The sequence below is a fragment of the Pteronotus mesoamericanus genome, unplaced genomic scaffold (assembly GCF_021234165.1).
Source record: "Pteronotus mesoamericanus isolate MK-2021 breed Mesoamerican mustached bat unplaced genomic scaffold, CSHL_Meso_final contig_75, whole genome shotgun sequence".
Taxonomy (NCBI): domain Eukaryota; kingdom Metazoa; phylum Chordata; class Mammalia; order Chiroptera; family Mormoopidae; genus Pteronotus; species Pteronotus mesoamericanus.
In genome coordinates this window covers 6,234,591-6,256,782 of record NW_026555249.1, presented here as the reverse complement: position 1 = coordinate 6,256,782, position 22,192 = coordinate 6,234,591, and the positions used below count along the sequence as shown (strand labels likewise).

At 46.0% G+C, this 22,192-nt stretch overlaps 1 protein-coding gene across 2 annotated transcripts in view; it reads left to right on the top strand.

Annotated features, from left to right (window-relative positions):
• Window positions 1-22,192, top strand: part of PRLR (prolactin receptor) — a 146,944-nt gene that overhangs the window by 110,126 nt on the left and 14,626 nt on the right. For both annotated transcript variants that reach the window (XM_054583933.1, XM_054583934.1), the window contains exons 2-3: window positions 2,290-2,350; window positions 21,418-21,525. In XM_054583933.1, the coding sequence (XP_054439908.1) occupies window positions 21,456-21,525 (70 nt within the window). In that variant the 5' untranslated portion in view covers window positions 2,290-2,350; window positions 21,418-21,455. The remainder of the gene's footprint in view (window positions 1-2,289; window positions 2,351-21,417; window positions 21,526-22,192) is intronic.

Here is a 22,192-nt window from a genome sequence, read left to right as displayed (position 1 = left end):
TGGTGCCTGGTGTCGGAAACTATGTACAGAAATTTACATCTCTCCAGCTTGTCCAGAGCAATCAGGGTCTGCATACAGTCAAGGGGTGTATCATCAGGGTCAGCAGGAATAAGATGCCAGGCTCAGCTAGGATTCTTAAGAAAATAGAGTAGAGAAGCCATTTACATACCTATGGGCAGGGAATTTTTCCTACAAACAGGCAGAGAGGGGGTTTGCTGGGACCCACTGCCAGCTGGAGCCATGGAAGAGAGACTGCCCAGTGGGAGCTGTGATGGTAGAGACACAAGCGCCCTCAGAGCTGAGCCACAGGGAAGGCAGGCAGCGAGGGCAACAGTCACCCCCGTGTGCTCTTCTCCCACCCTCAGCCACCGTGGCTGGAGCCCCACCCAAAGCGGGAGGCCAAGAGAACCAAGGGGGCAGCCCCCCGGGGCACAGAGCAGGACCAAGAGGAGAAACACAATCTGGGGCAGAGAATGACAAGAGCTAAATGGTGAGCCAGGCATCTTTTAAATGCCAAATGACATATGAATGAATGAAATGAGCCCGACGCTCAACAAATGTTTGTTGAACTGCAGGAATGAATGAAAGGACTCTGACCTCCTTACGTCCTCCTGCCCAGAGCTTTCACGGCCGCTGCTCTGCCTTCCAGACTCTCCACACCCCCACCCCACGCAGCCCTCGTCCTATGCACCCCTCCCTTTGCGCCCCTCCCCAGCCTCTGCTGACCCCCCTGGCATCCCCCAAGAGTGTAAAAAGAGTCTGGATTTCATTTAGGAAGTAACAGAGCAGAACAGGTGTTGTTCTGAACAGAATTAGGACATTACCAAAGAGAGGGCTTTGAGCCCTGAAATGATTCCCAGAATCTGAAATACATTCTAGGATGTTCAGAGTGTTCAAAATGAAAAATTCAGCATCACTGAATTCTATGGGAGGAAAAATGGTGGCTTCTGAGAAAGTTGCCCCAGACATTTGTTATACAAGCTCTGGATTCAACAGACACCTCATTACCAAATGCCTTGGGGCTGACTGTTTTATGCTCAAATGGTCCTCATCATCTCCTAGGCTTCTATTGCAAAGATCTCTGGGCTCTCCGTTCATTAGGCCAGCGGCGGGACTGTTGGGAGAGGGGGCTGCGTGAGGGAGGCATTCTCAGCGGCATGAAGCCAGTGGTAGCTGTCCACGGCTTCCTGCCTGTCACTTCCCCCTTCTGTCAGTTGAGTCAGCTCAACTAAACATAGAGAACATCCAGCACTCAATTCTTCGAGTGATACAGTCTCTAGGAGTCTGGATTTTGAAGACAGAAATTATTTGAAAGCATTGTTTGATTTACTACTCTAGTTATATTGTTTAATTTTGCATGCAATGTGCAAGAAAAAATTCAGCGCTGAATCAGGAATTGCTGTCCCTGTATCAAAGCAAATTTTAAAAAGTAACTACGGACATATACGAGCTTATTTTGGATTCAAGTCCTGAAATCATTTTTGTTCTAACTCAGATCTATACTCGTAACATTTGCTACCTTGTGCCTCACAGACCAGGGCCAGTCAGCCCCCAGAGTTTAAAATGCCTCACACAAAACTGAGAACCAAATATATTGGAAGGAGCAAGGTAGGAACGATGATTGCTGCTGGGCTCACACCCGACAGCCCAGCGAACAGTCCTGCCCTCACCCAAAGTTAGTCACGTTTTGAAAAGGCTTCTACCAATGCTCATATGAACACGTGAGACAGAATCGATCTTGGCCAAATTCCCGATTCAGCCATGGCGCTGGCAGGATTTGTCAATGAATTTTATTGAAAGTCTCCAGGACCAAGTTTCATAAAGTCTAATCCCAGTTGGAGTAAGATCTGCAGATTAGATGATAGCACTGTATCCACATTAATTTTGTGATTTTTAACCATTGCACTGTATTTGTGTAAGAGAACGTCCTTGTTCTTAAGGAAACATGCTGAAATATTTAAGGATTATTCCCAAATGATTCAGAAAAAAAATAGCAATTGAAGTATACAGCAAAGAAAAAGAATAGTCAATTAAATGTAGGAAATTATTAATAATTATGGCATCTGGGTAACGGGTACACAGGCATTTCTTTTTTACTCTTTTTGCAATGTTTCTATAAGTTTGAAATTACTTCATACTGAAGTTACCAGGAAAGTAATTCTTAAAAACTTGAACTGTTGTATGCCTGAAGTGCAGTGATTCTGGTCCTGCTGGTACTGCAAGGTGACTCAGAAATGACATCTCCTATTTTGTCATCTTTGGGCTAAAATGGATCACTTTCTCTTTCAGTTAAAGAAATCGTGTCTTCATGGAGGTGAACACTAAGGATGATTTGTACGTGAACCTGGAGGTAAGCAGAACTCGATCACGTGCCCCTGTGTCACATCGCTCATCTGTCCTGATGCCCTTTTCATCCAGGCAAAGGCAGGGACCCCACTCTCTCTGCTCCCAGAGAGCAGAATTCCAAACCCGTCAGTGTTTACACTGTTGCATTCGGCTCTTCTCAAAGACCTTTTCAATCTCCCTAGTTTGCCCTGCTCAGAAAAACATTCTGTTTTTCTCAAAGAAAATGCCAAACTATTATATTAATAGCTGATATTACCTAGTGGTGCAATTAGGGGAGGTTTTTATTTTCTCTTTATATTTTTCTGTACTTGAGAGATTTTCAACAATGACTGTGTTATTTTTTTAAATCAGAAAAAGAAATATTGTGTTGGCTTACATTTTCCCAAGGAGTTCTACCCAAATTCTTGCCATAGCTTTCCAGGCCTTCTTCAGTCCCCTCTCCCCCGAACCATTGACATACTTTATGGAAAGACTCACGACAGTCTCTGGGTCTTCCTCATTAACCATCAGCAAGGAAAATCACTTTATAGCCCTAAGACTCTGACCCCAGCCACAATCTGTTGGCGTGTCTCTCACAAGCTTTTGGTGTCCTCTCCCTACGCCCAGTAATATCATACTGTCATTGGAGCTAGAGTTGGATAAGAAGTACTTTACTCACATACTCCCCCTCATACCAGCCCGAACACCATGTCCCTGTTCCACCTTCCTAGGATGCCAGACCCAGCTGACAAATAGGCCATGATGTATTATGACTCCATTTTGCAGTTGGAGAAACTGAGCCTCAGGGCTTGCCTTTGTACAGACGACAGTAAAATGGGACTTAAACTACCCTCAGACCAACTTGACATGTGTAACATATATAACCCTGGAGATGCACTCCCTCTCTTTCAAAGGAACTTAAGGACTCATGAAGATATGAAACTGACTAGGTCATTGATCAGAAGGTAAATCTAGCCAAAATCATGGTAGGATTTCCTGAGGCCGCCCCAGGGTATTTTCTAGTCTCCCAACATTGAAAAAGCAATAGCCCTTTAAGGGCCATGTGACACTTCAGTGTCAAGAACCAGGCCAGAGCTTTCCCTCTGGGCCAGAGTTCATCAGCTTTAGCCCAGTTGACCTTGTGGGCCAGATAATTCTCTGTCTTAGGGACTGTACTGCGCATTGTAGAATGTTTACCAGCATCTCTGGTCTATCTGCCCACTAAATGCCAGTAGGAAACTAACCAACCCAACTTGTACCAAGCAACAATGTCTTCAGATATTGCCTAAGGTTTCAGGGAGGACAAAATGTCCCCCCAGTAGTGACAATAAAATGTTTCTAGACATTTCAAAATGTCTTTCCCCGCAGATGGGGTATATAGGAGGGGATGTAGGAGCAGGGGAGCAAAAAACACCAAAATACACCCCCATGGAGAACCACAGCCCAGCAAGGACTTTTGTTTTTAATGCAAATGGACTCAAATTGATAGTGTTCTGAGCAAATATTATAAGTAGTTGCAGAGGGAAAGCCATAAATCATCAAAAAGCTTTGGCACAACTGGATCCTGTGGCAAATGAGCCCTGCCCAGTAGTATTGGGCAACACCACAATCTGTGAGTCAGTCCAGGTGGCTTCTCAAAGTGTCTGTCTCCTTTCTGGGCTTCTGCCCCTGGATGCCAACTGTGTTACAGAGCCTCAGAGGGATCTGGCTGCTATTTTTTCTTTGTGTACTTATTTGTAGACATTATTGCACAAAAGATTTGGAGATTTTGTCTCCAATTTACTTAATGAAATCTGATGGTTTTTAAACAAATAGGCATGTGATCTAAGCAGAGGCTTAACTGGAAATCCTTTCTTCCATTCCTCAGATTGAAGAGCGGGTGAGGTGGTGATAGCAGATTTACCCACAGTACCAGTAGGTGAACCGAGGTCCCAAGAGTAAATCCCAAAGCTCTAGGGTTGGTATCCGCTCTTCCTGCTCATCTCCAGCTCGGCCTCTTATGCCCTCAGGTCACCTCTTTTCCTTGCGTCCACCCCATGTTATCCTCCACCTTTACCCAACCTAGTGTGTGGTCTGCAGGGCTGCTTCTGATGCCCGTGATTGTCTGTGAAAACACAGGCAAGAAGCTGAGAGTCACTGTGCGGTCATCCACGAGAACAGAAACACAGCTCAGTTTGGGGGTACAAAGAACATCTAGAAAGCAGTGCTCACGAAAGAATTCAGAAGAAGAAAAAAGTCCCCATCCCTGACCAGTGAGGCTCAGTGGGTTGGGTGCTGTCCCACAAAGTAAAAGGTCACAAGTTTGATTTCTGGTCAGGGCTTGTAGCTGGGGTGCAGGTTTGGTCCCAGTTGGGGCACATACGAGAGGCAACCAAACGATGTTTCTCTCCCACATCAATGTTTCTCTCCATGTCTTTCTACCTTCCTTTTCCTCTCTCTAAAAATAAATAAGTAAAGTCTTAAAAAAAAAGAGAGACAGAAAAAATTCCCTAAAATTAGGGAAGATTAGAATTAAGAGCAGAAATACAATTCCTGTCTGAGACTCTGTCAAAAGTGCCATGGTCCATTCCGTAGCATTCGGTCTGGTTTCTGGGCTCTTTGACGGAACTGTTAGCCCTGCAACATTGTCCCAATTGCAATGGCCCCTCCCTGGCATTGCCTCCCCAGGGTGGATCAGAGTGCCTCTCAGGCTGGCATGCCAGGTTCTTTTGCAAGAGCTTGGCATCCGTCGGGTTCTTCCCATTCCAGCCCTCCCCACTCCGGCCCCCCTCCCACCTCCACTTCCCAGGCTCTTATCTGCTCATCTTGACCTCAAATCTCCCCAGCCTGGAAGAGGCTGGGAAAAACCTAGAAGCAGCCCCAGGCACTGGGGAAGATGTTCCCATTCATAGGGAATGCTTTGAAGTGAGTCTAAAACTCTGGGTCCATAATCTTTTCACCCACCTTGCTAGCCTGCCAGAGTCCTTCGAATTCCCATCATCTGAGGCTCTGCTTTGACTAAGTATGGGGTTTTTCAAAATCTGTGAGCTTATCTCCGAGAGATAAGACATTAGTTTATGGATAGGAATTTGCTTATTAGATAGCATGTTGGTACATCTCCAAGAAGAGAGCTTTGGGGTTGGGACACAGGACAGGTTCGTTGTGATTACGGTGGAGGGACTGAAATGATTGCGGTATTGAGCTCAGACCTGCACTGCCCAATACACTAGCCATGGGCAGCAATTTTCACATAAACTTGTTGAAATTAAATAATATTGAAAATTTAGTTTCTGAGTCACACAGGCCACATTTCAAATGTTCAATAGCCACATGTGTCTATGGCTACCGGATTGGACAGAGCAGATAATAGAACATTACCATCATCACAGAAAGTTCCATGGTGCAGCCCTCCTATACACAGAGGCTGGTGCTGGCCATGGAGAGTTCTGGAAAGCAGGGCAGCCTAAAATCACCAGCTTGGTAGGGGAGAATAGAGAAAAGAATTGCAAAGAGAAAGTGAAACAAGACCAAAGGCAAACTTTGTAGGCTCTGCCAAGGGCCCAGTATCGAGCAAACATGCCTCCACCCACCACAGAGCTTCTACTGTTGGCACCAAAAATAAAAGAGCGAGCAGTGTTGGCTCTGGGCCCTATTTTCTCCACTGTATGGCCTCTAAGCCCAGTGGGCTCCTCATGAAGCAAGAATCCCAACCCAGATCTTGAGCTGAGAGGGGCTCAGACCTCACTCACATGCGGGAGTCACTGGGCTTCCAGCCAAAAGGAAAGCAGCACCCTGGTGGCACCTGGCAGCCCATCAGCCCCCAAGAGCCTCCCCTGGGAGTTCCTGCCTGAGAAGACATTCAGGAGAAAGGAAGCACTTTCTCCATCTGGAATTGGGCCTCCACTCGGAGAAGCTGAGGGGCCTGCAGGATGTGAGGGGCGGTGTCACTCCTGAGAACACTGGTCCCTGCCTGCACAGAGCTCACAGCGATGTGGAGCATTTTCACAATACTAGCTCATCTGATCCTCACAGTCACTGGCTGAGGAGAGCAGGACAGATGTGCCCCTCTCCATGCTTTCCATTTAAAAAAATATTCTTGCTCAGAAAGAGGTGCCAAAGTCCATCTGACTGATAAATGGCAGAATTACCTCTCTCACGTGGTGGGGGTGACTTTGTACCTGTCCGGATCCCTCAGTCTGTCAGCTCCGAAGGGTGCGACGCCCTTTCAGATCATGCTGCAACCTCAGCTCACATCCAAGCCCAATCCAGCGATGGAGCCCCTAACAGTCTCATGGGCTCTCTACTCCCAAGTGACTCATGAGAGCTGCTGAGAAAGAGGACAAAGGGGGACTCCTGGCTAGAACAAGAGCACTGATGTGACTTTTCCCACACATGCTGGTATCTGGAAGATGAGGAAGTGGAAGTGGTGCTCATGGCAGCCTGTGTCCCGGAGCTGCTGGGTCTGTTTCCATGTGCACAGACACAGGGGATCTTGCTTTCGTGGGCCCCAAAGCTCTGACTCTGCAGCAGCAGTCCCTGGAACGCGCTGGTGGCTTCTGTGTGCTAGAAAAGTCAAGGATCCAGAAGACTGGTCAGATTAGTCCATTGATAGGACCTTCAGTAATTCGTGGCCATATATAGGGTATGGCAAAAGTAGGTTTAGAGTTGTTTGAATAGGAAATAATACAATAATTAATAAATAATGGTGTAAGAATACTGTGTTATGCATACTCACAACTGTGAACTGAGTCTAGCCCCACCCTGTGTGTAGGACTTATTCTCAAATTGGAAAGAATTTCTTACCATATGGGAGCCATTTACATACATGGCTACATAGGAGGTAAAATTCCATTATTTCCTTTTGACACAGCATGCACATAAAGACACTGATATGCAACTATTGGACTTGCACTTCTAGTGAGCTCTAGCACTAAATCAGCCATTGTCCAGAGAACAAGAAAGAAAAAAACAAAAAGATTATCAAATAAATAAAACAATAGTGAAGCTAGTGACAAAAAGGAAATGATTACCGTAAATGAGCCCAATAAAGCAGTATCCCTTGCAGTGCCCTTTGTTCCTTCCCTTTACAACAACATCCCGATACCCCCCAGTCAACACCCACCCTTCTCCGCCTCTAAGCCAGTAGACTCGGAAACATCCGTTTCATCTATTTGACCACTGAGCTGTCTGTGCCAAACGTGATGAAATCCCAAGGCCAAATGCCTAGCTCAAAGTGTCTTCAACGGTGGACATGTAACACACACTGAAGTCCCAAGAAAACCAGTTCCAAGTTTGATTTGGTCACGCACAACACCACCATGGGCCCAGGCTTTTTCCATTTGGAAGAGACTTCTCCCCCTCCCTCTTTTTACAGGGGAGGAAAATCTTTCCCAGTGACCCTAGAAGACTTCTGCTATAACTGGAGGGATGGCCACTCCTACACCAATCACAGACAAACAGTAAATGAGGTTACCATGGTTACCTTAGACTGACGCTCCTCATGCCCTGGGACTGGACAGGTGATACAAAACGGGCTCTGTGAGCAAACACAAAGGGGAACATGGTTGTTGCAGGAGCCACCAGCCATATCTACCAAACTCAGTTATACTCAGGGCCTTAAAATGGAGGAAGAGGGGCTCTCCTCTCCTCATTGCTGAGATAGCCTCCCAAGGAAGCCCCGCCTCCTCGACCTGGTCAGGTCTACCCACTGTTGGCTCCCATAACACCTGCAGAGCTCCTTAATATTTGTGTCATTTACATTTAACTGTCTTACTGGCTTATGTCTTCTCCACCAGGCAAAATACTAGGAGGGTTGTTTTAGCACTACCCTATACTCTCAGGGCCCTTTCCATGCCTGGTGCCTCATAGATGCTCGGGAAACATTTGTTGAAGGATGGATGGGTGGATGGGTGGATGGGTTTTCCAGCCACCATGCTGAGCTGATTCTGACTTTTCCTGAAAATGCATTAAAAAAGGATGAATCTACTTTTCCCTTCCTCCTCCCCGCTGTCACTCAATGAGTTGGCACTGGGTATTCATTGCTCCATTCTCAAACCCAGCCTAACTAACAACACTGGTCATTACATTTTTTATTGGACAGCTGGCTTTTATCCTGGGGGAGGGCTTCTGAGGGAAGCTGAATAAAAGAAAAAGAAGAATGAAGAGTGAATATAAGCCAGTGTGAGAGTCAAGTAATTATCTGGTTGGAGACATAGCCCAGAAGTTTTGAATGAAGAAGCAAGTTTGAAAGAACATATTGTGCATGGGTGAGAAGGAGTGATGATCAGATCTGGTAGAGGCAGGATGTGCTGCTCCAAGATGCAACAAAGTGAGGGGAGAGAGAGGGACTTCAGGACTGGTAGTGGCTTCAAGATTTGGCAGAGATGCTCAGACTTCTGCACCCAGCAGCTCAGAGACTCCAGGTCCTCTCATTTGCATACCAAGGATGATCAGATCTGAGCAGCCACAGTAAAACATATGCCCAGCTTCTCAGACAACCCTGTGAACTTCTTAAATTCTTTTTTTAAAAAGCTGACCACACACTTCTCTGAAGTTCTGAAAAAGGAGTTTTTCCATGAAATTGTCTTTCACGCACTTGTCAGAAGGTTAATGGCAAATCATGCCCCTCGGTATTTCAAGTAACCCTAAGATGAACTCAGTAATGGAATTCGAAGAAGTAGAGGGAATTCCTAAAAACAAACGAGCAGCCCGTGAGACATCATGACCGCGGGAGTCACTCTTCACTCCCCGGGAGGGGCAGCGCATGCCCAGCCACACACACTAATTGACGCAGGGAGGTTGGCTGTCAGCAACTGCTGAAAACTATGCTACAACACCAACAAGCAATTTCTGTATGACACTCGAGTGGGGACCTTTTCCATGTATTCACACCATGAAATGGCCACTTTTCATTAGGAGATTGTTTTGGTGGTGGTACAATTTTTATGGGATTTTTCCCCCTCAGTTACAAAGTAATAACTTTTTATATTGTTTACTTTAGTAATTGCTTATTTTATTTCACTTTAAAAGTAATAATTTTAATGTTTAATTGAAGTTATATTTTATTGTTTATGCTATTATAGTTGTCCCCACTTTTCCCCCTTTGCGCCCTCTACCCCCACCCCCTCACCCCACTCCCTCAGGCAATCCCCACAACATTATCCATGTCTATGGGTCATGTGTGTATGCTCTTTGGCTACTATGTTCCCTATGCTGTACTTTACATCCCCATGACTATTCTGTAACAACCAATTTGTACTTCTATTCCCTTCGCTTCTTTTGCCCATCCCCTTGACCACCCTCCCATGTAACAACCATTAAGGAATCAGCAGGGTGGGGCAAACAGTGTGAATCAGGTTGATGGAATCTCAGATATGGTGCCCGCCTGCCCACTCTGTCGGGGGAGGTCGCAGAAAAGGAACAATGGCCTCTCCCAACACTTCTCTCCGGGAGAAAGCTGCCCCCCAGCTTTCACCCTGATGCCAGACACTGCAGCTCCCCCTTGCATGCCTCTGGTGCCTTTCGAGCTGCTTCCCCGGCACCAGAGCTCAGCGTGAGTAAGTCCAAGTAAGTCTGTGTGGGGGACCTTTAAAAGAAACTGCTTGGAATTCCACAAGTTTCTGACTGCCACAGCCCCAATCCCAACTGGTTCTTACAGCCAGAAGCTATGGGGACTTAACTTCCCTGGCAGTGGAACCCTGGGCAGGGGGTGCCTGGCATGGGGCTGGAACGCCTCGCTCCTGAGATGTCCCGGCCAATTTTTACCCACCACACATGGGTGTGGGGCCAGCCTGTTCTGCATCTCTGTCCCTCCTACCAGCCACAGTGTGGTTTCTTCTTTAATTCCGTAGTTGTAGGACTTCCATTCAGCTTGATTTCTGGCGGTTATGAATAATGGTTGTTCTGTTGTTTAGTTATAATTTTGATGTGGTTGTGCAAGGAGGCGAGCCATAGTTACCTATGCTTCCATCTTCACCCAGAAATAGTAGTTTTTATTTTAGAATCATCCTCCCAGAGATAATGACTGCTAATATGTTGTTATATGTATATTCCATTCTTCTATACATTTGTGAGGAATACATAGATTAGAATCGAGGTCAAACACATCTATTTTCTGTACCCAGTTTTTTTTTTTATTTTCAGATGTTTCAATATCATTAGAATTTTATTACATCATTTTAAAGATTAAATAATATCTCATTGTATGTCCATCCAATGATCTAGTTTAGTAATGCTTTATGATTTGATTTTTAGATTTTTTCCAATTTTCTCTTTTCATTAATAGCATGAGGGGATTCTTTTTGTAGAGAATTGTTTTTTGCCCATATCTGTTTATTTAGAATAAGTTTCTAGAAGTGTATTTTTCAATTCAAAGTGCATCTACTTTTTTTCAGGCTTTTAATAAATATTACCTCTGGAAAGATTGTACCAATTTATAGTCAAAAGACAAGGTACTCGTCACATCTCTACCCCTGAGCAGCCAGAAATGTTTACAAACTCAGTGGTGCTATCGTGAAACCTAACACTGTTGGAGGGAAACATAAAATAAAATGTTTTCTCTGAAAATACTTCAAAAATTGAGAATTCTATTAAAACACACATTGCCATTATTACCAATTTTTAAACCACCCAAGACAGGCATTACCTCTCTCAACCACATATTCCAATAGTTAACGGCCCTTTGGAGAACAGTATTATTGATATCTTCCCTCTAAATGCAACTGACATCCAATAAATTTCATTTATTCAAAACCATTTATTGAGCACCTTCTATGCCTTGATCTTTGTATTAAGCATGAGGAATACAGAAGAAAAAATAATCCACATGGTTCTCGACATCAGTAAGCTCCTAGCCTGGGAGCATGTGTAGAGAAAGAGATAAATCCGGATTCGTTATCAGTCCTAAAACAGGGTCAGGTCCTGCGTGCGATGTAGGCGGGGCATCCCTCACTTTTGGGAGACCTAAGAAAGTTCCTGCCTGAAGGATGGAAAGCTGAAACTGAGGATGAGGAGGCACCTGGGCTTTTGATTGGATGGCTATGTGCCCATCTTATTGCTCTTGAAACAGTATTAGGGAATCACATTTTTCTAGCAGCTGTATTCCTGTATATAAAAGGAGCCATTCTCAGGGAGGGGAAGGTTAAGGACTTTAATGTGCCATATGGTGAAAAAGCTAAGTCCGCCACGGGGTTATACTTTGGGGAATACTAGATAGTTATAAGGTCTCTAGAAACCAGCCTGGCAATTTTAGTGAGATGCGTAAGCTGAGGCTGAGAGCAGAATTGCTTGGAATTATAGAGGGGATTTTAAAAGGGTATGGAAGGGAGACAGAGGGGCAAGGCATGGCAACTGAACAGGGAGGGGAACTTTGGAGGGGATGACAGAGACATCCAGCATGCGTCTGCTGTGAAATGTGTGACCCATCTGCCCATAAGATCCTTGTGAACACGTGAAGTGACAAAAAGTTTGGTGTAGTCCACAGATGGGCAGAGAGGGAGACCCAGGCTGCCTCTTGGCGGCTGTTGCACCTGGTTTACTTGGGCTTCATTCTGTAAGCACAAAAGCGCTGCTGTGTGCTCAGGAGACTTCTGTTAAGTGGGAAGTCTCCTGATCCACAAAGGTAACTAAAGTCAGCATCTTCTGCTGCATACTGACCCTCTGGGTCCACTTGGGCTCCATGTGCTTGGACGTGCACAGAGCTTTAAAGAAAAGGTGGGGATTATAATGGGGACTTTTAGGCAATCAAGGACATTCAGAAATACAATCTAGAAATCCAGGTGTGGATTAGCTCCTCTGCTTAGGCACACCCATGAAAAGCATCCCAGGCCATTTGTGTTTTGACTTGTAAATAAATTGGCAATTAACGGAACTGCGGGTATCAGCAAAGCAGCAAACTTCTCTTCCAAATAATGTTTTTTCTGTGGCAATATTAAAATTAATTTCTGCTTCTAAATCTGAATTGAGAGGCATGGGAATGTGACAATGGATGGCTACCAGACTAAGGATGAGAAATTATAATGGATAATCTTTCAAGAAGGATATTTACAAAGATAAGGAGAAAGTAATTAACCTTTTGGATATTGACTTCCTAATGATTATTTTTCCTTTGATAGTCCCAGAGAGGGTTGCCTGGAAGATATACCATCAATTGTACATACAAAGAATGATGTGGTTATTGTAAAGGAGTGTATCAACAATGAATTACTAGGTTCCTCCAGGCTAATGTCATGGTGGCCAAATGTGCGGACATTTGCATAGACCCACCCACTTCTATGTGTAAATACATTGGCACAGGAAGGCTAAAAACTATTACACATCTTTGTTGATAAACACTCATGGGATGGTGGACTTATTAAGAAATCTGGAGAGAGAACCTTGTGCACAGAACCGGAGGGGCAATGCCAATAGGCTAATAATTTATTTTTTATTTTAATTTTAACTTCCCTTCTTATTTGCCAAGCCCAAGTTTCCAGAAATTAAAATATGCATAGTAAATAAGATTGTTACCAATAGTGACTTTTTGCCATAAATAGTGACTTTTTATGGCAAAGTAAAGTTGTTTGGTTGGGGGGAGGTTTGGGTGAATGAACAGTGCATTCACACACACACATATAACAGACAGATCCCTCAGTGAAAAAAATCTTGTTTGAACAGTCTTGCAAAACATATGCTCTCTTCCTATTATACTACTCTTGTCTTGTATTAACCAGTTTTGCAGTGGTAACAAACATTGCTATCTCAGTGGCCTACAATATTTACTTTTGCCTTCTGCATAAAGATGGTAAGTCAGCTGCATATTGGCTGTGGCTCTGCTGATATTGGCTGGGCTCATCTGGGTTCCACCTGTCTTCTCATTCTAGAACCCAGATGGAGGGAGTAGCCACTATCTGAAACATCCTGTGTGCATGTGGAAAACAAGAGCAAGAAAGCCTAAGCCAAACTATGCACCTGTACTTAGGCTTGTGATTGGATGCAGCAAAAAAAAAAAAAAAAAAAAAAATCACATTCCAAAGCTTTTCACACAGCCAAGTCCATTGGCCAAAGCTTTTCACACAGCCAAGTCCAAAGTCATTCAGTAGGGTGTGTATTCCTCCCACAAAATACATGAGTATGTCCAATGACAGTGGATAGGGATATGCAATCTTTTGACTAGGAGAGAGCAAATAGCTGGGAACAATAATCCAGTCTGCTCACACCCCCACCTCCTCCACTGAAATTCTAAAGGCAACATTTCCCATTGCAAGGAAGCCCCTTTACCTCTCTCGTCTGCTGTGGAAAGTTCTTGGGTTGGAGAGAGTTAGGAGGGAGAAGCAGTCAACAATGGGGAAATGGGGGTATTTTAGCAAACATTGGTATAGGTCTCATTATAGGATAGGCACTGTTTTAAGCTAAATCCTAACTCATTAAGCTCATTACAGATCTGTGAGATTGGTCCTAGCAATATTTCCATTTTACAGGAGGGGAAACTAAGGCACAGAGGAGTTAAGTAATTTATCTGTGATGACACGTCTAGTAAATGGCAGAAGCAGCATTCCAACCCCGATAATCTGGTTCTAAAATCCTTCGTTTTAAACACTGTGAAGAGGAGAAATGGGAGGATTCTAGCACTGTTGATCAGCTCTTTGCTGACATGCTGCGATTTTAGGGGAGCAAGGAAATCAGTAGCTTCTGGAAGGGGCGGGCATTATTTCGCCAAGACATGAAAATTGTTTCTCAAAACATACACAAACTGAACATTATAGGAACATTAGGACATAGGTCACTGTCCTCGGCACAGCCCTGTATAATCTCTTCTGTCATGGAGCTGAGAGTCTAGTGGAAGGAGACACACCATCAACAAAAAAGGAAAAAGGATCACAAGTCAGAGGATGGGAAGTGCTACGGAGAGCCGTCAAGCGGGACAAGGCGACTGAGCAGGTGGAGCAGTGCCGGAGCTGGGTCGACTTTAAAGATGGTGGTCAAGGAAGGCATAGCGATGCAGTGACATTGGAGCAATGGCCTGGAAGAGGTGAGAGAGACAAATATTTGAGGAATGAGTAAATGAATGCTCAGGCTGATTTAGCTATCCCAGAGAGACCTACAGATAAATAAAAAAATAAATGAAAGATTACTTATTACTTAGACCTGGCCCGGGCCACCTTCTCCCTGGACGTCACCCCAGCTGACGCTGTGGCTGACCCTTCCTACTCTTTCTCCTCTCTCACTTGGCTGCAGTCACTCCCAATTCCAACAATGGACCTCCTATGAGACAGAAGGGGGCACCACCACAATTTTCTTTTTAAGTGGCCAGGCGACTTTTTTTTTCTGATTGGGAAGAGGCAGGGGCCGTGTGGTGGCATCTGTCCCCATTGATTTGGGTTGGAGGGTGAGAGCAGGGGTCAATCGTGCCGGTGACATTGGTCCGTCTGTGTGCCCACACCCATAAGATAAGGCTGAGCATATTTCACTTGACAGGGAAGTGAGCCAGATGTGACAGCAGACAGAGCTAATAGAATTCCTGGGCAATGAGTAAATGACAAAGTGTGAAACGCTTTGAACCCCTGTTTCTTTGTCTTTGAAATGGGACCCATGATGTAGTAGTGCTAGTAACAGTAACAGCTTTTCTGCCCACCACACCGGATTATTATATGAATGAAATGTGATAGTGATATGAAAGTGCCTTATAAACTCCAGATCATGAGGTTTGCGACTTTGTCTTTGATATTGTTGCTAACCTGAGGCAGGACTTTGCTGCCTGTGCTGTGCGACGCGCCCAGAGCTGGTTGCCTCTCTGAGCCTCAGTCTACTCACCTGTGAGATGGAGCATCCCAGCAGAGGCATTATTCTTTAGGTGACATCATGCTGGCCACTGGTCCCCGGTCCTGGCTTTCCGCTGAAACATCTGGAGGGCTTTCTTTAAATGTCTACGTGCCCATAGGCCCAACTCTGAAAACCATGGGAGTCTGTGCAACAGCTTTGTAAACGGCAAAACAGAACCTACAGTATATGAGCATTCTGTAATTGTTATTAGTTGATTGTCCATGAGAGAGCCGTCTCTGAAAATCAAACCAACGTGCATTTATGACCATCTGTCTGCAGCATGCCCTGCTGGGGAGAACTGAAACTCTCTCGGGTCCTATTCTTGCCTCCAAGCCCAGCCGGCTGAGCAAAAACCAGCCTGCGTCAGATCAAAGGCACTGCAGGGGTGCTCCGTGAGTTGTGGCGCTGGTGTAATCAGATTTTTGAAGTGATGCCTCCAGCCGCACGGAAGCACTCAGCTTTCGGCTTTATTAAAGTGACTCCATGCAAAGGCGCATAATCACACGGGGCGATTCACCCTGATTAGATTAGGAGCCAGGAGATCTTTCTGCTGAAGTCCCCGTATGCACAACCAATTCTGAGTCAGCCCCAGTCTGTACAAACGGCATCTCCACTAATCGTCTGCCTATGAAAGCACACAGCCTTCACCATGCCCAGCACACTCCCTCCCACAAGATGGGGCTTCACAGAGCGCAGAGTTTTCCAAAAGTTCTTCCTTTGGTGGAATGTCTGGGGTTCATCCAAGAGGAGGGACAGAAGGTACCTGGAATCTGAGGCGGGCATTCTACACCAGCCTTCCTACTATTTCTAATAACTTTCACACAGCCAGGATGTTCTGACTAAACTGCTGGGCTCTAATGTGATGGTCATTTTATGTAGAAGTCATTCCCTGTGGAAAGTTCTGGAACGTTTCCATCAAAGGAAATCTCAAAACAAGGAACAAGAAGGAAACATTATTGGGAAGCAATAAAATGTAAACTTGACCATCGCAGTGACAAATAGCAATAATAATGGATGACCACACAAGCAGGGGCCATCCTGTGAATGCTCACAGACAAACGCTACTGCGTGGGGTCTGGCGATGTTCACACAGACACTGCATTGCTGTGGGCACATGCATCGCATGCAGTGCAGGAAGAGCTAAGACTGTCGTCCCCTCCCCCCGCCCCTGGGGCCAGGGTTCTCTTAGTACCTCAACCCCAACTTGCAATGCCTGTGTCAAAGAGCAGCCGCCGTCCTCTTCCTGAAATCCCTTCCGTTCCCCAGCCAAGGAGGCTGTGGGGCTGGCTCCAGGCCTGCCGCTCGGCAACACCGGCTTAGGATGCATCCCTGTGTGCAGGGTTGCATCCTGTCTCTCAGGATCTTGTTCTGCCTTTTCACCTTTTAGGCTTCACTGACTCACTTATGCATTCTGCAGTCACTGGCTATTGACTTTGGACAGAGTTCATATCGCAGCCTTCGTCTTATTCCCTAGCATAAAATCACTAATCCCTGTTCCTTCTCACCCCACACCAAGTGGATTATGCCCTCTGTTTCCCAGACTAAATGTTGGCATTCCGTATTGGAAAGACATGTCTGGGTGCACGTAGGGTTCTCCGGCCTCTAACCAGCCTCCGGCCTCTGGCCATCTAACCCAGGTGGAGCACCAGGTAAGGCGACCCAGGGGGCAGGGGACCCCAACTCGGCAGACCCCAAAGAAAGCACTAATATATTTTCTAACATCTAAAACAATGGGTGAATGTATGTGAAATTTGCAAGAAATGAGAAATTTGCATGTTTAGGGCAAGAAAAGCATTTGAAACTTAGCTTGGATTGATAATCAGGAGCGAAGACAGGCACCACCCTAGCTATTCAGCAGATATCCGAGGGGAGATCTACAATGTGGCTATGGCGGGGCGGGGGGGGGGGGGGCGGCGGAGCAGAGCTTCCCGACCATCGGAGCCTTGATCAGCTTTAGCAAAATCCAAAGTCTGCCTGAAACTGGCAAATGTCCATCAGGAGAGGGGTGGATAAATAAAGCTGTGGTCTTTTATTCAGTGTGATATGAATGAAGATGAAGTGAAAATGAATTTTATGAAACAACATGTAACAAGGCTGACTCATACAACCTGAAATGAAAGAACCCAGACACATGTATTCAAAAATGCATATTGTATGACTCTATTTTATCAAGTCCCAAAGTTGGCAGAACGAATCTGCAGTGATAGAAGTCAGAAGAGTGGTTTCTACTGGCAAAGGGTGGGTGGACATTGGGAGGAGACACGAGGGGGATTTCTAGGGTGCGGTTAGTGTTCTCTTTCTTGACCTGGTTGTAACATGAGAACGTTCACTTTGTGATAATTCTTTGAGCAGAGTACTTATGATTTGTACATATCTCATATATGACAGTCTTTAGAGAAATCCAAATCTTGGATTGGGCCAGGCTTGTCCATGGGAATTGGACCTGCAAGAACAAGGAAGGCCTTCAGAATCCCTGCCTGGTATGCTGGCTCCATTTCTAGAGTCAGGGGAAATGATTAAAAAATCTGGGTAGAACATTAGGGCAACAGTGGCAAATGAGGCATGGCAAGGTAGGGACTGTACTTGCTTTGGGGATCACCTGACACCAGGTCTTCTGAGCAAGTCCCACAACATGGTAGAGCTGAGATGGTTGGCGTTCAGGATTGGCTGAAGTTCTGGGTGCACAGGAATATGTAGATTCATAGACAGTGAAATCTTAGATCAGTTATTTTGAACTCTCAGGGGGGTGTGCTGCCTCCTCTACTGTGACACACATATTTTCTACTGTAAGAGTGGCATTAGTACAGGCTAAGGGACCGTGGCCCCAACTGTCCATCCAGGGGGAGGGGCACTTGTTTCTCAGACCAGCAAGCTACCTGGGCAATAAGTACCGGATCTCTCTCTCGGCTGGGCTGTTGGCCAGGATAAAGACACTTGGCTTAATGGAAGAGGGGGATGAAGGGAAGCTTTTAGAAAGAGGCAATCTGAATGGGCTCAGCGTTGATAAGGAAGGAGAAGGTCCTGTGGGGCTCCTACCACAGTAGGACATAGCAGGAGGGAAGGCATATTTGAATAAGATAATGAAAGTGCCCTAGTTGGTGTGGCTCAGTGGATTGAGTGCTGGCCTGCAAACCAAAAGCTTATTGGTTCGATTCCCAATCAGGGCACATGCCTGGGTTATGGGCCACGTCCCCCAGTTGGGGGCACATGAGAAGCACCACACGTTGATGTTTTTCTCCCTCTCTTTCTCCTTCCCTTCCCCTCTCACTAAAAATAGATAAATAAAATCTTTAAAAATATATATATATGTATAATAGGAGGACCCTAAAGACGGGAGGGTCTTCGAGGATTCAGAAGCGAGGAAGTCAGGCAGCTGGTCACAGACAAGGTGTGGGGGCCACTGACTTGCAACAGAATTGCTCTTTGGTTCCAGATCTCCCCCTTCCAAATCATAGTCACGCCCAGGGAGCTGGTGAGGAGTGAAGCCAAGATAACTGTCCTCAGGCAGAGGTGTGGGGCTGACGTTTTCCTAACTGGACTCCAAATATTTGAAGCCATTTGCCACCATAACCATACCTAAAAACAGTCTGTGGTCCTCTTTGGGTGTTCCAGCCCTAGCTGGGGTGAGTGAGCAACCTTGATCAAGAGCCTGCTTGCCGTTGGGGAGTGGACTCAGAAGGACAAAAACAGAATTTATATCCAGCCTAGTGTCTGTCAGCCGTAAAAACCAGTGACAGCACAAGGTGTGCCCAGTGCTGGGAAAGCCAGGAGGTGTGACTGGTGTCAGCACTCAGCATGGCTCCCTTAGGGGTGAGCAGTTGCGATTCCCTTTCTCTCTGAAGGTCTGCTTACCCAACTGTCTTTGTCCTGTGGGAGCAAGAGGGCAGGACGAGCTGGGAAATCATTGTTCAAACACAATAAAGACACCACCATGCTCATGTTTCATTCCCTGACACACGGGTTTCACAGCCTCAGAAGGTGCCCAAGGCTGGTAGCCAAATTGCAGGATACTTTGGGAAATCCCAGAGGAAGTGGCTTCTGTTTAGTCCACAAAATATTTTCTGAAAGCATTTTTCTAGGGAAATTTCATTTAGGAGAATTACTTGGAGCCTGGATGAGGGCACCAGAAGGTATGCGCGTGACGATAGCGGCGCTTGACGATAGCGGCTCGCGCTGCCCCCTCCCCCGCTCCCCAACCAGGCGTTTCTTTTACAAAAACAAATGGAGCCCTGATTTGGCAGAGAAGCCTGGATCGCATCTGACCTCACCCCAAGCGAGCGATGTATAGCATGTCACTCAAGCATTTTGAGGCAATGCCCAAAAGAGCAGGGAACTACCAATAAAATGATACAGAACTCCTTCAAGCCGGTGGGTAGAAGTTCCATTGCCATGCCAGGCTGAGATCTCAGAACAAAGAAATCTCCTGGAGCTATACAGACCAAAAGGGGCTGGATTGGTGGCAGTCACGTGTTTGAGACGCTCAGGCGCAAGCAGGGCGGTAGCCGAGGTGGCCTCTCCAGCCCAGGCCCTCCTGACTCCATGCCCGCCGCCCCCAGCTTGTGTGCCGCGCACCTTGGGTCTGTCTCCATTGTCTCACACACGGTCTGCCAGTCGGGATGATTCCTCAGCTGTGCCTTCCAGACTTGCCAAATTTCGCTCTCCGAGTGACCAGCGACTGGCAGCTTACTAATCTGCTCTGTCTTCAGTTTCCTCATCTGGTAAAAGGGGCTGGTAATAGCCTGAGCTGCTGGTGGGGCTACTGTGCGGGCTGAATGAAATTTAAATAATTTGGGTACTTAGCACAGTGTTCTGCCCACAGTAAGTGCTCCATACATAATAGACCTGATTTTAAACTCAGTGTGAGTCCTTTACAATTTGATTTAAATAGATGATCCTGAGGAGCTGGATGGACCAGGCCGTTCAGAATGTACGTGTGGCCCTGGCTGGGTGGTACAGTGGGTGACCAATCGATGTTTCTCTCTCTCTCTTTCTCCCTTCTCCTCTCTATAAAATCACCCACTTTAGATGATTCACATCCTCAGGTGAGGGTTTTAGAAGATAGAGTTTGCATGTGCAGTCCGGGAGGGCATTTGGAAGGGGTCCTGAAAGAGTGACTAGAAAGTCCGCCCAAAAAACAGTACACTGGCTGCCTCCCTGGATCCCAATATAAGAGAGTCACTTGATGACACCTGTGTACTCCAAGCCTCTCTTGTCACTAAGACTTATATTTCTGAGAGCATCTCAGAGGGAGCAGGCGCAGGTGGACCGAGCCTCCACGAAGCCGTCAGGTGGTGTCCAGCTGGCCAACGGGGAACTGCCCACTGACCAGGAGGAATGGGCCAAGGCTGGTCTTTTTGGGGCTCATCAAATAACACTCAGTCACTTCAAACATCCCAGGATGAGCAGCTTTGCCCCCGGCTGTTCTTCCCTTGACTCAAAAAATAAATAAATAAACAAACAAACAAACAAAGAAAATGGATGCCATGTGTCTTCTAACATTTACACTTCATCCATCAAATCTGTTGTTTTTCTGAGGGTTAGGATAAGCCGTTTTCAAAGGTCCTTAAAAATCCTTTTTTCTTAGAAGAACATTCAGAGGTTTTGAAACTTGTTCCAAGGGTAAAAATAATATTAACAATAAATTGCTCGAAACTGTCAACTCTGCAAGTTCAAATTTTACTTAACACTCCAAACTCAAAGGACTTGAATTATTACTGGGGTTTGTCATTTCGTGTTTATGGGGCTTTTCCGAAGGGGAGAGAGAACCCACCTGGGGGTTTGCTGAGGTTCACTGTGTAGTTAGCCCATGGCCATGACTGTAGCCAGGAACCTCGGCCTACACCTCCAGCAGGAGCCCCTCACTTCGTAGCAGCACTAAGGAGCTGTGCTGTGTACCGACTTTCCAGCCTGGTGTACTCTTGGCTGGTAGATCAAAGCCCTCCCAGAACACTTCTCTGGTAGGGCATAGAGTCTATGTCACCTCAAACAGGCGATAATACTGTTAGGTGACTTCTGGATGAAAGAGAACAATTTTTCTTTGGCGTGCAAGTGAAGGGAGCCGACGGCCCCGTGGTTGCCCTAGAATGTTGTCATCTGATGACCTCTGGTGGTGGAATTTTTCCCAGCCTGTGGGCACCGACGGTTGGGAGCCAAGCCGCCCGACCAGGTTACATTTTCTTACATTCCTTCCCTCCTGTTCTGTCCTTCACATAAAGCAGGGAGCAAGAATCCTTCGCAAGAGCCCAGAACAAAGTAGCTCATGTGCCTGACCAGACTGGCATTTCAAAAAAAGTTGTTTGGTGCCTTCTCTTCCAGTGACCTCTGATCGCCTGCAGAAAGAGAAGGGAGCCAACATGAAGGAACATGTGGCATCCACGTTAATTTCCATTTTGCTACTTTTTCTCAACATCGATCTTCTGAAAGGTAAGTAAGAGACTGTCCTGTGCCTTTTAACTCCCTGGGGTGTTTACTGAGGGGGCGGAGAGGCCCTCACCGTCCACTTGCGGTATAGTTATGAGACATGAAGGCGTCCGTGTCATTGACTGCTATTAGACTGTTTTGCAATATATTTGGCACTAAAAATTAATGCAAACATCAATGCAAACAAGGAATTTAAAAGCTTGTCACTGTGTCCTGATGCCCATCGTCATTCTGGGAGTGAGTGAAGCAGCTTTGCAGACCACAAGGCCAGAGTGTCAGTCCGGATTTTGCCAGTCACTCGCCAAGTAACTCTGGCCAACAACCTAATCTTCGTGGGTTTCCACGTTTTCAAAGGGAAGATAGTGATGTTGCCTCCAGTGCAAATGAAATAATGTATGTGGAAAGTCTTTGATCTAAAACTGTAAGGAGATATGAAGGCGGTAAACTGGTACTGCCAACTCTATTATCTATGCTAATGGGGGAAATGAAGTTCACAGCCACACTGGACTGTGCAGCTGTGTGCCCATTTCTGTGTATCTACTCTTTGTATTTCTGGGTGTGTATACTTTTGGATATACCTGTGTGTATAGTAACTCCTCCATATGTGCCTGATTACAAATGCTTCTCTGCGTGTACCTGTGCGAGTATCCATCTATGTGTACCTCTCTCT